Source organism: Poromitra crassiceps (assembly GCF_964638095.1).
Source record: "Poromitra crassiceps genome assembly, chromosome: 19".
Classification (NCBI taxonomy): Eukaryota; Metazoa; Chordata; class Actinopteri; order Beryciformes; family Melamphaidae; genus Poromitra; species Poromitra crassiceps.
The window spans coordinates 27761162-27773661 of NC_139646.1; the positions used below are offsets into that span (position 1 = coordinate 27761162).

At 47.3% G+C, this 12500-nt stretch overlaps 1 protein-coding gene across 1 annotated transcript in view; it reads right to left on the minus strand.

The window, feature by feature from the left end:
- Positions 1–533: 533 nt before the first annotated feature.
- Positions 534–12500, minus strand: part of LOC310794013 (E3 ubiquitin-protein ligase DTX4-like) — a 29346-nt gene continuing 17379 nt past the window's right edge. The window contains exons 5-11 of the mRNA XM_083655882.1: positions 10811–10972; positions 8042–8103; positions 7418–7584; positions 6913–7066; positions 6390–6479; positions 5101–5199; positions 534–4314 (exon numbers count right to left, since the gene is read on the minus strand). Coding sequence (XP_083512008.1) covers positions 4183–4314; positions 5101–5199; positions 6390–6479; positions 6913–7066; positions 7418–7584; positions 8042–8103; positions 10811–10972 — 866 coding nt within the window. The 3' untranslated portion in view covers positions 534–4182. The remainder of the gene's footprint in view (positions 4315–5100; positions 5200–6389; positions 6480–6912; positions 7067–7417; positions 7585–8041; positions 8104–10810; positions 10973–12500) is intronic.

Here is a 12500-nt window from a genome sequence, read left to right on the forward strand (position 1 = left end):
GTGGTCAAGGCCGTGCAGCGGGCGAGCTGCGAATGCGAGCTGCAGGGCCAGCTTGGCGAGCTGCAGGACGGGCGAGGCCGCATAGCGGCCGAGCCTAGGAATCGAGCGTCCTCTCTCTCCCTCCCAGACATGAAGTAGTTGCCCCAGCTCTATACATCATTTTGAGATAAGCCATATTTATAAAGAAAACGGTGCTTATTCCATTATTACTTTGTATGATTTAGTATCTCATAATTATAAGAGACTGTATCTCATAATTCTGACTAAGTATCTCATAATTAGTCATAATGAGAAGAAAATGTAAAACACAAAGAAAAAAGTATTTTAGCAGGTGACAGAAACAGAAACAGGCTTCCAACACAGACAAGTTTCATTCAACTCTTTATTTTTTTCAGGTATTAATCATTCATAATCCAGCAATTGTTTTTGCACTATTTACACATTTTGCTTTTCATATCACACGTGCCGGGCCCCGCCCCCAGCATCATGTGACAGAGCCCCCCCCCCCCCCCCCCCCTTAAGAAAAAGAAGACAATATGAAGAATCAAAGGCCATTGTACACAGACAACATTTGGAGGCGATGCTCTTGGACAATATTGCCTCTTGGGAATTGGTAATCTGGGACTAAATCCACACGGGTTACAAACGGAAACGACGAGCTACTAGTCATAGCTGCTGGCTACATTGCCCACATGGCGTAGTCTTTAAACCAAGCCTAACACCTCCACATGGCGTAGTCTTTAAACCAAGCCTAACACCTCCAAAGACACTTGATATGAGGTTCATAATGTTGCTCACCTGACTGTCCATTAGAACACCAAGGTGTTGTAAAGGGGACTGACATCCTTTTAGACTCGTTAGAGTTCATTTATTATAGTTGAGCAGAAAATAAGAAAATCAGGGTCGAGATCAATCTGATTCCATTCATCCAATTTGGCAAGTACATAGTAATTCATGTGCTCATGACATGACATTCCTTTTCAATAACTTTATCATTGCTTCGAAATGAAAAGCTGTCTTTCGCTGGCAAAGAAACCCGTCATCACTGCTAGAGGAAACTGTGATATTAAAAGAACATATTAAGTCCTCCCTGTAGGTTCACATGGAAACATGAGCGAGTATCGTCTTGCCCTCTGCGAGCCACAGGAGGGCAGTGTGTGTGGGAGGGTTTGGGCCTGCTATCAAAAATTCATTACATTTCACACTCAGATAAAAGTCTACCATCAAAGTCCTTTTCCCAAAGAAAAGAGGATACAATACAGCGTAACGTCTGTACACAATGAAGTCAATGATTAAGCATAACAACAGACATTGTCTTTAACAGTATTGTTAAAAGTAAATAAAGTAATGTAACAAATGGAGAGAAAAAAGCACAATTAATACAGTATAAATGTACAAAATTGAAAAAAGAAGAAAGGAAAAAAAAAAGCTTAATTCTATGGTAGGATCAAGAAAATTGATATAAAAAACATAAAGGTATAATAACTACATTACATATTTTGAGAAATAACAAAGTAAAGGAGTAAATGGAGTACCGTCATCATTACCATTGAAGTTAAAGGACCTTGTTGTGAGTCCCCGTGGAGTACCATGACAATACCTGTAACATACACAATACAGATCCTCTCTTCGCTCTCTCTCACACTCACGCACGCACACACACACACACACACACACACACACACGCACGCACACACACACACACACACACACACGTCTTGTAACATTGTAATAGGGGTCATTTACAGACCCAACTCAGAGACTGGGTTTGCGATCGGTGTTTGGAAGTACAGAACGAGAGGAGGGGAGTCCTTTTCTGTCAGTGTTGTTGCAATTCCTTCTGGTTGCCAGTAGAGGTCGATAAGACTCATTAAAGGTCCAATATTATTCATGTTTCATGAATTTGTTTTCCTCTGATTTGCAGAGAAACGTCGTTTAGTTAAAAGGGAACTTATTGAACTAATCTAAAGACTTAAGTCGTCACAATACTGCCTGACAGAACTAACTCCTCCAATGGACCTGGCCAGTGTGGAAGAATGTGGCTAACTGTTTAGTGAGAGAGCCAATCAGATCCAAGAGCAGTTGTGATGCCTTTCCTGGAGTTGGTGAAGGACCCTAAGCCCTAGCCTTCGCCATCATGGGAAAAAAAATATCGCGTCCCGGCAGAGTAGTTCCGGAAGAGCGGATTGAGTGGCCCTGTCCGTGGGTAGCTACTGGGACGTAACACATCACTCACGTCACAGCGTTCAAATGTTGCATTGGGGCCAGTTGTAAAGAAGTGAATGGAGCAGGCAGAGTCAGTCCCACTATAAACCATCATATCTGTGTTGTTTCACCTTTGATTGAAACATGCTTGCACCAGATTAAAGCATGTATCTATACATGTATATATATACATGTATATATACATGTATCTATACATGTATATATATATATATATATATATATATATATACCGGTATCTTTTTTTTCTGTCCTATGCTGTTGAGCAGGCCATGGCATGTTCTCGCACTGACTCCCGTCCTCTCCGTCCTGGAAACCAGATCCCAGCACTTCAAAATGCTCTAATCTCTAATCTCCTTTAGAAAAGTCAGCAGCACTTTTCATTCACATCATTTTCTCACTGTCGACAGAACAGCATCGAGTTTCACACCATCTGAAGTATTACTGTCAAAAAAGGGAGAGGGGAAAGAAAGGAATAAAGTCATACTGGTACCTGTGTGTCTATTCATTGGTACCACAGTGGCTCAATAACAGTAAGACTAAAAGAAAAAAGCCCAGAGGACTTTTGGACCTTGTCACATGACACATGAAGTGGTCAGGCCGTATATAACATGTTGTTTAGGAAAGAGGAGACAAGGAGACAAGGAAAGAGAAAAGAAGAAGGTAAAACTAGGAGGTAAACAACACAGAATGATGTTAAATGAGGATGATAGTACCGATGATAAATGATAATACAAGCGGATAACTGAGGAAAACCCATTTTGTTTTGTTCTAGTCATTCTTGTACAGTTTGTGATTGGACAGCCACAAGAGGGAGCTAGAGTGCTGCTCTAGGAGTGCAGAGAAGCAGGTGGTTTTGATACAAAGCAAAGCACAGGATCTCTCTCTCTCATCTTTTCTTTCTTCCTCTCTGCCTTCGTCGCTGTCGGCTTCCTAAAGTACCACTGCACTAAAGTACCACTGCACTAAAGTACCCCTGCACTAAAGTACCACAGCACTAAAGTACCCCTGCACTAAAGTACCCCTGCACTAAAGTACCACAGCACTAAAGTACCACTGCACTAAAGTACCACAGCACTAAAGTACCCCTGCACTAAAGTACCCCTGCACTAAAGTACCACTGCACTAAAGTACCACAGCACTAAAGTACCCCTGCACTAAAGTACCCCTGCACTAAAGTACCACTGCACTAAAGTACCACAGCACTAAAGTACCACTGCACTAAAGTACCACAGCACTAAAGTACCACAGCACTAAAGTACCACTGCACTAAAGTACCACCTAAAGTACCACAGCACTAAAGTACCACTGCACAAGTTCATTCTGACCCTACTGCTATCCTACGCTACATTCCTACGCCATCTTTCTCTCTTTCTGCTACACTGTCCCTCTTCGACCTCGAGTCCCCTCCCCCTCCCGCTCAGAACCTCTCCGTCTTTCTCCGTCTTTCTCTGACCGTTTTTCCATTCGACCGCTCTATCGCTTTCCCGTGTCTCCCTAGTGACTCGTTCTCTCTGTAGACTCAACTTGTTTTTTTCTGTGTTTTTCAAGTAGTTCGTTAGTTGTTTGTGCCGACTCATTCTGGCTGGTTTAGTACCAAGCTATTTAGTGAGCTGAAACCGACAGCCTCCTCCTCTCTGTCTGTCTTGGCTCTTTCGCTGTGCTGCTGCCTCCCTTAAACACAACCCGCTTCTTCCATTGGTGCCAAGTTTGGAACGTCTCGCATTGATGACCGGCGAAACCCTGCAGTGACTCAATCAACATCTTGGAAAAGGGTGCAAAAAACTTCTGTACCCCCAAAATGTCCCCCTGCACCCCTTTAAGTGCTGGCAGAGAGTCTGTCTCAGTTCAGGACCTCTCCTTCTTTTCATTGTTAGGCCACTTGTGTCCCTCTGCTCCTCTTCCCGTCTCTCGTCCTCTCCTGTCCTCCTCTGCCTCTCGTCCTCTCCCGTTGTCTCCTCACTTCTCTGTCAGTCCGTCGTCCTCTGTGATGCCCTGAGCTCGCAGCTCGTCCAGGACGTTGTCCAGGTGTCCGGGGTCGGGGAAGCCGTGGCCCGTCAGATTGGAGCCGAACTCTGTCTTGTGGTGGACCTGAGGGGACAAAACAACATGAACTCTGTCTTGTGGTGGACCTGAGGGGACAAAACAACATGAACTCTGTCTTGTGGTGGACCTGAGGGGACAAAACAACATGAACTCTGTCTTGTGGTGGACCTTGAGGGGACAAAACAACATGAACTCTGTCTTGTGGTGGACCTTCAGGGGACAAAACAACATGAACTCTGTCTTGTGGTGGACCTTCAGGGGACAAAACAACATGAACTCTGTCTTGTGGTGGACCTTCAGGGGACAAAACAACATGAACTCTGTCTTGTGGTGGACCTTCAGGGGACAAAACAACATGAACTCTGTCTTGTGGTGGACCTTGAGGGGACAAAACAACATGAACTCTGTCTTGTGGTGGACCTTCAGGGGACAAAACAACATGAACTCTGTCTTGTGGTGGGCCTTCAGGGGACAAAACAACATGAACTCTGTCTTGTGGTGGACCTTCAGGGGACAAAACAACATGAACTCTGTCTTGTGGTGGACCTTCAGGGGACAAAACAACATGAACTCTGTCTTGTGGTGGACCTGAGGGGACAAAACACAATGTTTTGGGTTGGTTGGTTTAATGCTAATAAAGGCCATTACACACGAAGAGCAACGCAAATAAAAAAATTCAAAATAATTTGCAGGCGAATTATTCGGCCAATTATATTCACACCAAACGCGAGGCGATTTTGTGGGACAGAGGTCTCAAAATTCCATGACTTTTCCAGGTTTTCCATGAGGATGGGACTCCTGCTGGAGGGCCTAGCTAATGTTCATGTGTACCTCGTTCCAGATGACGGTGTCAGACTCTCCCGTGGTGCTGGAAGTACCGACTGAGAAGATCAACCTGCGGTCCCACGCTACCAGGAGCAGTCTGAGTACCTGAACACAGGTTAGGGGTCAAGTGTCAGTACCTGAACACAGGTTAGGGGTAAAGTGTCAGTACCTGAATACAGGTTAGGAGTAAAGTGTCAGTACCTGAATACAGGTTAGGGGTAAAGTGTCAGTACCTGAACACAGGTTAGGGGTAAAGTGTCAGTACCTGAATACAGGTTAGGGGTAAAGTGTCAGTACCTGAACACAGGTTAGGAGTAAAGTGTCAGTACCTGAATACAGGTTAGGGGTAAAGTGTCAGTACCTGAATACAGGTTAGGGGTAAAGTGTCAGTACCTGAACACAGGTTAGGGGTAAAGGCAAGGAGGAACACAGACATTTAGTACAAAATACTTTGAAAAGGTCAATCTGAAGATCTCAAGAAGTAAATGTATTGTAATGTATTTATCCATTTCCAAAATAGGGCTGCAACTAACAATTATTGGTTAATCTGAGGAGTATTTTCTCTATAAAATGTCGTAAAAATGTTGGTCACTTTTTCCCTAAAGGCCAAGATGACATGATCAAAATGTGATGAATGTCTTCTTTTGTCCTGACCAACACAAGCCAAAGAGAATCAGTTTACTGTCATAGAAGAGCAAAGAAACCAGAAACTATTCACATTTAAGAAGCTGGAATGAGAGAATTGTATTTTATTTTTTCTTATAAATGAGTCTAAATGATTATCGCTTATACAAAAAAATTACAATTTCTGTCGATCGACTAATCAATGAATGGTTGCAGCTCTATTTGAGAGCTGATGGACAGTGATCTGTCTCTGTGTTTACCTTGATGGACAGTGATCTGTCTGGTGTTTACCTTGATGGACAGTGATCTGTCTGGTGTTTACCTTGATGGACAGTGATCTGTCTGGTGTTTACCTTGATGGACAGTGATCTGTCTGGTGTTTACCTTGATGGACAGTGATATGTCTCTGTGTTTACCTTGATGGACAGTGATCTGTCTGGTGTTTACCTTGATGGACAGTGATCTGTCTGGTGTTTACCTTGATGGACAGTGATCTGTCTCTGTGTTTACCTTGATGGACAGTGATCTGTCTCTGTGTTTACCTTGATGGACAGTGATCTGTCTCTGTGTTTACCTTGATGGACAGTGATCTGTCTCTGTGTTTACCTTGATGGACAGTGATCTGTCTCTGTGTTAGGGGTTAGGGTTAGGGTGATCTGTCTGGTGTTTACCTTGCGTCCGTTCTGGCTGTCTGGGAGGTAGCAGTGTCGGGGGAAGCCTCTGGCGGTGAAGGGCTTCCCTGGGTTGGGGTGCTCTGGTCCCTGATGGGGGAGGAGAGACAGAGAGGTTTCATTTGACTGGATTAAAACCAATGCCTGGAGTGTGAAACATTTGTGGACTGACTCTGGGTCAGTTTGCCCTGCTTCTCACGGGGCCGCTGTGCGGTCTACCTGACTCTGGGTCAGTTTGCCCTGCTTCTCACGGGGCCGCTGTGCGGTCTACCTGACTCTGGGTCAGTTTGCCCTGCTTCTCACGGGGCCGCTGTGCGGTCTACCTGACTCTGGGTCAGTTTGCCCTGCTTCTCACGGGGCCGCTGTGCGGTCTACCTGACTCTGGGTCAGTTTGCCCTGCTTCTCACGGGGCCGCTGTGCGGTCTACCTGACTCTGGGTCAGTTTGCCCTGCTTCTCATGGAGCCGCTGTGCGGTCTACCTGACTCTGGGTCAGTTTGCCCTGCTTCTCACTGTGCCGTCTACCTGAATGCCTGGCGGGATGTTGTAGATGATGCGTATGGTTTTGCAGTCGGGATGTCCCGGCAGCGAGTGGGGGATGACGTGGTACTCCATCTTCCCTGCCGGCTGGTTACCCGTCTTCACGCCGTAGATCGTTTTACAAGTAGGACACTGAAGACTGGAGAGCAGAGCAGAGGAGAGCAGAGGAGAGCAGAGGAGGGAAGAGGAGAGGAGAGCAGAGGAGAGGAGGGAAGAGGTGGAGAGCAGAGGAGAGCAGAGCAGAGGAGGGCAGAGGAGGGAAGAGGTGGAGAGCAGAGCAGAGGAGAGCAGAGCAGAGCAGAGGAGGGAAGAGGAGAGGAGAGGAGAGGAGGGAAGAGGTGGAGAGCAGAGAGAGGTTTAGATCTTGGTCAGTGATGTGATGTAGACCATAAAGTCAGATGTAATTGGAGTAAACGTCTTCAAAGAGCTTATTTGCTAAAGCGTTGGTGTGAAGCAACAAAGAGGGACGTTCTCTTGATTTCTCGCCTACCTGCCGTCCTTGTTTCCATTGTTATACATGGCGAGCAGACACTGGAGATGGTACTGGTGTCCACACTGGGCCAGCCGCCCCACTGACTCCGCCCTGGAAACAGGCCCGACGCCTGGGCCTTTGTAGCCAGACGGACCCCCTAACTGCTCCATACAGATGGTACAGTCCTGGAAGGGAAGGGTGTGGAATCCATATTAGGCACAAGGCAGACGAGTGTATCCTGCTCAAAAACCTGATGTTACATTCTGGCTGTCTGGACTTCTAGCTGTCCACAGCCATTTCAGTGGGCGGGAGTACTTCACTTGACAGACAACTCCTTAAACCAATCAGCGCCACCAAATGCAATCCAAATCCACGCAGAAAAAAAAACATATTTTCCGCTGAGAAACTCCGCGGGTACAGACTCTTGCTCTTGTTTAATTGTTGTTATTGAGTCTATTTCTGTAATAACTACACTAACGGCCGTGTTTACTCTACTAACTTTAACTCTACTGCAAATTGTTTTGATAGGCGCCATTACTGTTTTGCCAGTGGTGTCATGTGATCATGTGGTCATGTGATCAGGATGGTTTTTGACCAGGCTAAAAGACAGTTTGTCCACAGAGACAATAAGACGGCTCATACCTCTTCTGGTGGACTCTTGACTTTCTGAAGATACTTCTTGACCACCTCCTCAGGAGTTTTACCTGCAGAGGGAGAGGAGATGATGCTTTAGTGTGTGTGTGTCTGGTGTGTGTGTGTGTGTGTGTGTGTGTGGTGTGTCGCTTGCGAGCCTGCTTCTTGCTGGCCTGCTTACCCTTGCAAGTCTGCTTCTTGCTGGCCTGCTTACGCTTAGTTCACACAGACAAGCTACGCCTTGCCTTGCCTCAACCCACGCCTACGCCGAGCTGGGCGTGAACCTGTTACACGCTTTTGCGATCACACCGCACGCCTTTTGCACGCCGAACCTGGAGCCGAGTCACAAGCGCCTCTCCTCTCTCCCGACTGTATTTTTTCACGTGTTGTCCAGAATTGTCATGGGTAGCCTCTAGGTAAAATAAATCTGATATATTTAATGTTCTATTGATGCTGGATATGTATAACCAGGTCTGACTATAGTCGGACATTTTAGAGAGGTGATCTTGCAAGAATATGTGCTGGCACAACAACATTGTCCATCTTGCTTCTTCGGTCGCTATTCTCTCTCATGAAGATTTGTTTGCCGACAGGGAGAAAGCCCCACGTGATAGCCACCCGTCAATCTCTCTCTCGCTCTCTCTCTCTGCTCAATACTGTTGTAGAAACTCCATTTTATTTTGAAATTCAGTTGACTTAGCCAGTTCCCACGGATATTGTCGCGTTTTTCTTTCATGTCTTGACAGAAAAGCCTGCCTGCACGCGCCTTGTCGGCGTGAAAATAGAACTCTCGCCTATTCGATAAAATCGGCAAGGCACAGGCAAAGCGTGGGTACACGCAGGGTTCACGCTCAGGCGGCCGGTGTACACAGCCTCGTTGACTAAAACGGACGCCTATTTAAAAGCGTGGGTAAAGGCAAGGCATAGGCAAGGCTTGGGTCGTCGGTGTGAACGAAGCCTTACCCTTGTGAGCCTGCTTCTTGCTGGCCTGCTTACCCTTGTGAGCCTGCTTCTTGCTGGCCTGCTTACCCTTGCGAGCCTGCTTCTTGCTGGCCTGCTTACCCTTGCGAGTCTGCTTCTTGCTGGCCTGCCTACCCTTGCGAGCCTGCTTCTTGCTGGCCTGCTTACCCTTGCGAGTCTGCTTCTTGCTGGCCTGCTTACCCTTGTGAGTCTGCTTCTTGCTGGCCTGCTTACCCTTGCGAGCCTGCTTCTTGCTGGCCTGCTTACCCTTGCGAGTCTGCTTCTTGCTGGCCTGCTTACCCTTGCGAGCCTGCTTCTTGCTGGCCTGCTTACCCTTGCGAGTCTGCTTCTTGCTGGCCTGCTTACCCTTGCGAGCCTGCTTCTTGCTGGCCTGCTTACCCTTGTGAGCCTGCTTCTTGCTGGCCTGCTTACCCTTGCGAGTCTGCTTCTTGCTGGCCTGCTTACCCTTGCGAGCCTGCTTCTTGCTGGCCTGCTTACCCTTGCGAGTCTGCTTCTTGCTGGCCTGCTTACCCTTGTGAGCCTGCTTCTTGCTGGCCTGCTTACCCTTGCGAGTCTGCTTCTTGCTGGCCTGCTTACCCTTGCGAGTCTGCTTCTTGCTGGCCTGCTTACCCTTGCGAGTCTGCTTCTTGCTGGCCTGCTTACCCTTGTGAGCCTGCTTCTTGCTGGCCTGCTTACCCTTGCGAGTCTGCTTCTTGCTGGCCTGCTTACCCTTGCGAGTCTGCTTCTTGCTGGCCTGCTTACCCTTGTGAGGCTGCTTCTTGCTGGCCTGCTTACCCTTGCGAGTCTGCTTCTTGCTGGCCTGCTTACCCTTGCGAGTCTGCTTCTTGCTGGCCTGCTTACCCTTGTGAGCCTGCTTCTTGCTGGCCTGCTTACCCTTGCGAGTCTGCTTCTTGCTGGCCTGCTTACCCTTGCGAGTCTGCTTCTTGCTGGCCTGCTTACCCTTGTGAGGCTGCTTCTTGCTGGCCTGCTTACCCTTGTGAGTCTGCTTCTTGCTGGCCTGCTTACCCTTGTGAGTCTGCTTCTTGCTGGCCTGCTTACCCTTGCGAGCCTGCTTCTTGCTGGCCTGCTTACCCTTGCGAGTCTGCTTCTTGCTGGCCTGCTTACCCTTGTGAGCCTGCTTCTTGCTGGCCTGCTTACCCTTGCGAGTCTGCTTCTTGCTGGCCTGCTTACCCTTGCGAGTCTGCTTCTTGCTGGCCTGCTTACCCTTGTGAGTCTGCTTCTTGCTGGCCTGCTTACCCTTGCGAGCCTGCTTCTTGCTGGCCTGCTTACCCTTGTGAGTCTGCTTCTTGCTGGCCTGCTTACCCTTGTGAGTCTGCTTCTTGCTGGCCTGCTTACCCTTGTGAGTCTGCTTCTTGCTGGCCTGCTTACCCTTGCGAGCCTGCTTCTTGCTGGCCTGCTTACCCTTGCGAGTCTGCTTCTTGCTGGCCTGCTTACCCTTGTGAGCCTGCTTCTTGCTGGCCTGCTTACCCTTGCGAGTCTGCTTCTTGCTGGCCTGCTTACCCTTGCGAGTCTGCTTCTTGCTGGCCTGCTTACCCTTGTGAGGCTGCTTCTTGCTGGCCTGCTTACCCTTGTGAGTCTGCTTCTTGCTGGCCTGCTTACCCTTGCGAGTCTGCTTCTTGCTGGCCTGCTTACCCTTGTGAGTCTGCTTCTTGCTGGCCTGCTTACCCTTGTGAGGCTGCTTCTTGCTGGCCTGCTTACCCTTGTGAGTCTGCTTCTTGCTGGCCTGCTTACCCTTGCGAGCCTGCTTCTTGCTGGCCTGCTTACCCTTGCGAGCCTGCTTATTGGTGGCCTGCTTACCCTTGCGAGCCTGCTTCTTGCTGGTCTTCCTGCAGCAGTGGGCCAGGCCTGGCACAGGCTTGATGTGGCCCTTGCTGATGGGAGGAGGGTGCAGCAGCAGCTTGGGAGGTCTGGTCAGACACACAGGCAGAGCTGCAGCACTCATCAGGATACCTGTGATCCCTGCATCACAAGAGGACAGACAGAGGGTTCACTTACTGCTAGTCTTGGGCCCACATTCGATCATATGGGATATTGTGATATGATATGAGGTACCATAAATCCTCTAATAGTGACCGGGGCCTTTATTTACTGAGCCGCAGAGAGCCCCGGGCCTTTGTTGGAGGCAGGCCTATATTAGAGTAGAGGCCTTTATTTCTTAATATTAAACTCTCATGGACATACTCCTTTAATTTCCTGACTTTTATTGCAAAATATTGCAGAAAACCAAACACAAAGCAAATAAATTTATTTCACAGTTAAGGTAAGTTGTCTTAATAACGATCAGATCAGTAAACTGGAATACCACAGGTATTAGCAAAATATAACATACCCGCTAAATGTGCCCAATGTCACATAACAACAAAACAAATGGCAGACTGGCCTAGCCCTAACCCTAACCCTAACCCTAACACTACCCTAACCCTAACCCTAATGCTACCCTAACACTAAATGCAGAGAAACACTCTTTTTGTTAAGGTAAACAGATAGTAAAATAGTAAAAAAGTGGCCGGAAACTACTTTCTAAACATGATTTACTACAAAAATGACGTTTCACATAACTATGCATGATGATTATTTCATGGCGTGGTGAGTGAGTAGCCGAGTCACAACATGTACATAGAGCTTAGATAGAGTCCTGCACAGAGAGTGATGTACATATATAACATATAATTAAGCAATATATCACGAGAGCAAGTGTGTTGTGGTGAATATATCCCCCTGATCAGTTGTTATCCCACGAGGCCGCAGGCCGAGTGGGATAACAACTGAGCAGGGGGATATATTCCACAACACACGCTGCTCGAGTGCTATATTGCTTTTATAAAAGGGTTCCAAGTATAATAATATAATAATAATAACACTATAAGTCCGACTGGCATGGTATTCTGAGAGTCAGTTGAAACACTACTGTAAGGCGGGACCTCTAGCAAGAAGATAGACCTGCGGGTGATTTGATTGGATCGTTCTGGAGACTGAAGTTGACATTGGCCAATCCTGGCGCTTGGCTGAGAGCTTTCTGGAAACCCAGGCAGCTCGAGCGCAGCGTTGCATTCTCAGGGCTTGCCCGACACCAACTAACGTTACGGGGTTAAATGCGGGGTTAAATGCGGAGTTAACAGCCTTTCTTTTGCAAAGAAGACATTAGCCCGCATCTATTCTTGTACAAAACATCATTTTCTGCGAAGTATTAGTAAAGTTATAAGCGAAGATCGATTCACAAGGATCTGACAGCTGTCTCTGCCATTTTTTTTTCCTACGTTGTCATTTGAGGTAAGCCTTATTATTACTCTCTTAGTAAGAGAGTTGCCATGGCAACCAATAACCCATGGCCATGGGTTATTGAACTCGGTTACTGGAATTATACAATGGCTGTGAACCAATCAGATTGCTTGATTTGAGAGAGCCATTTTATAATAATATATATAACATGTACATAGAGCTTTTTGCTGCTGTTCAAAATGTGTGTTTTTGGTGACTTTGAACGGTT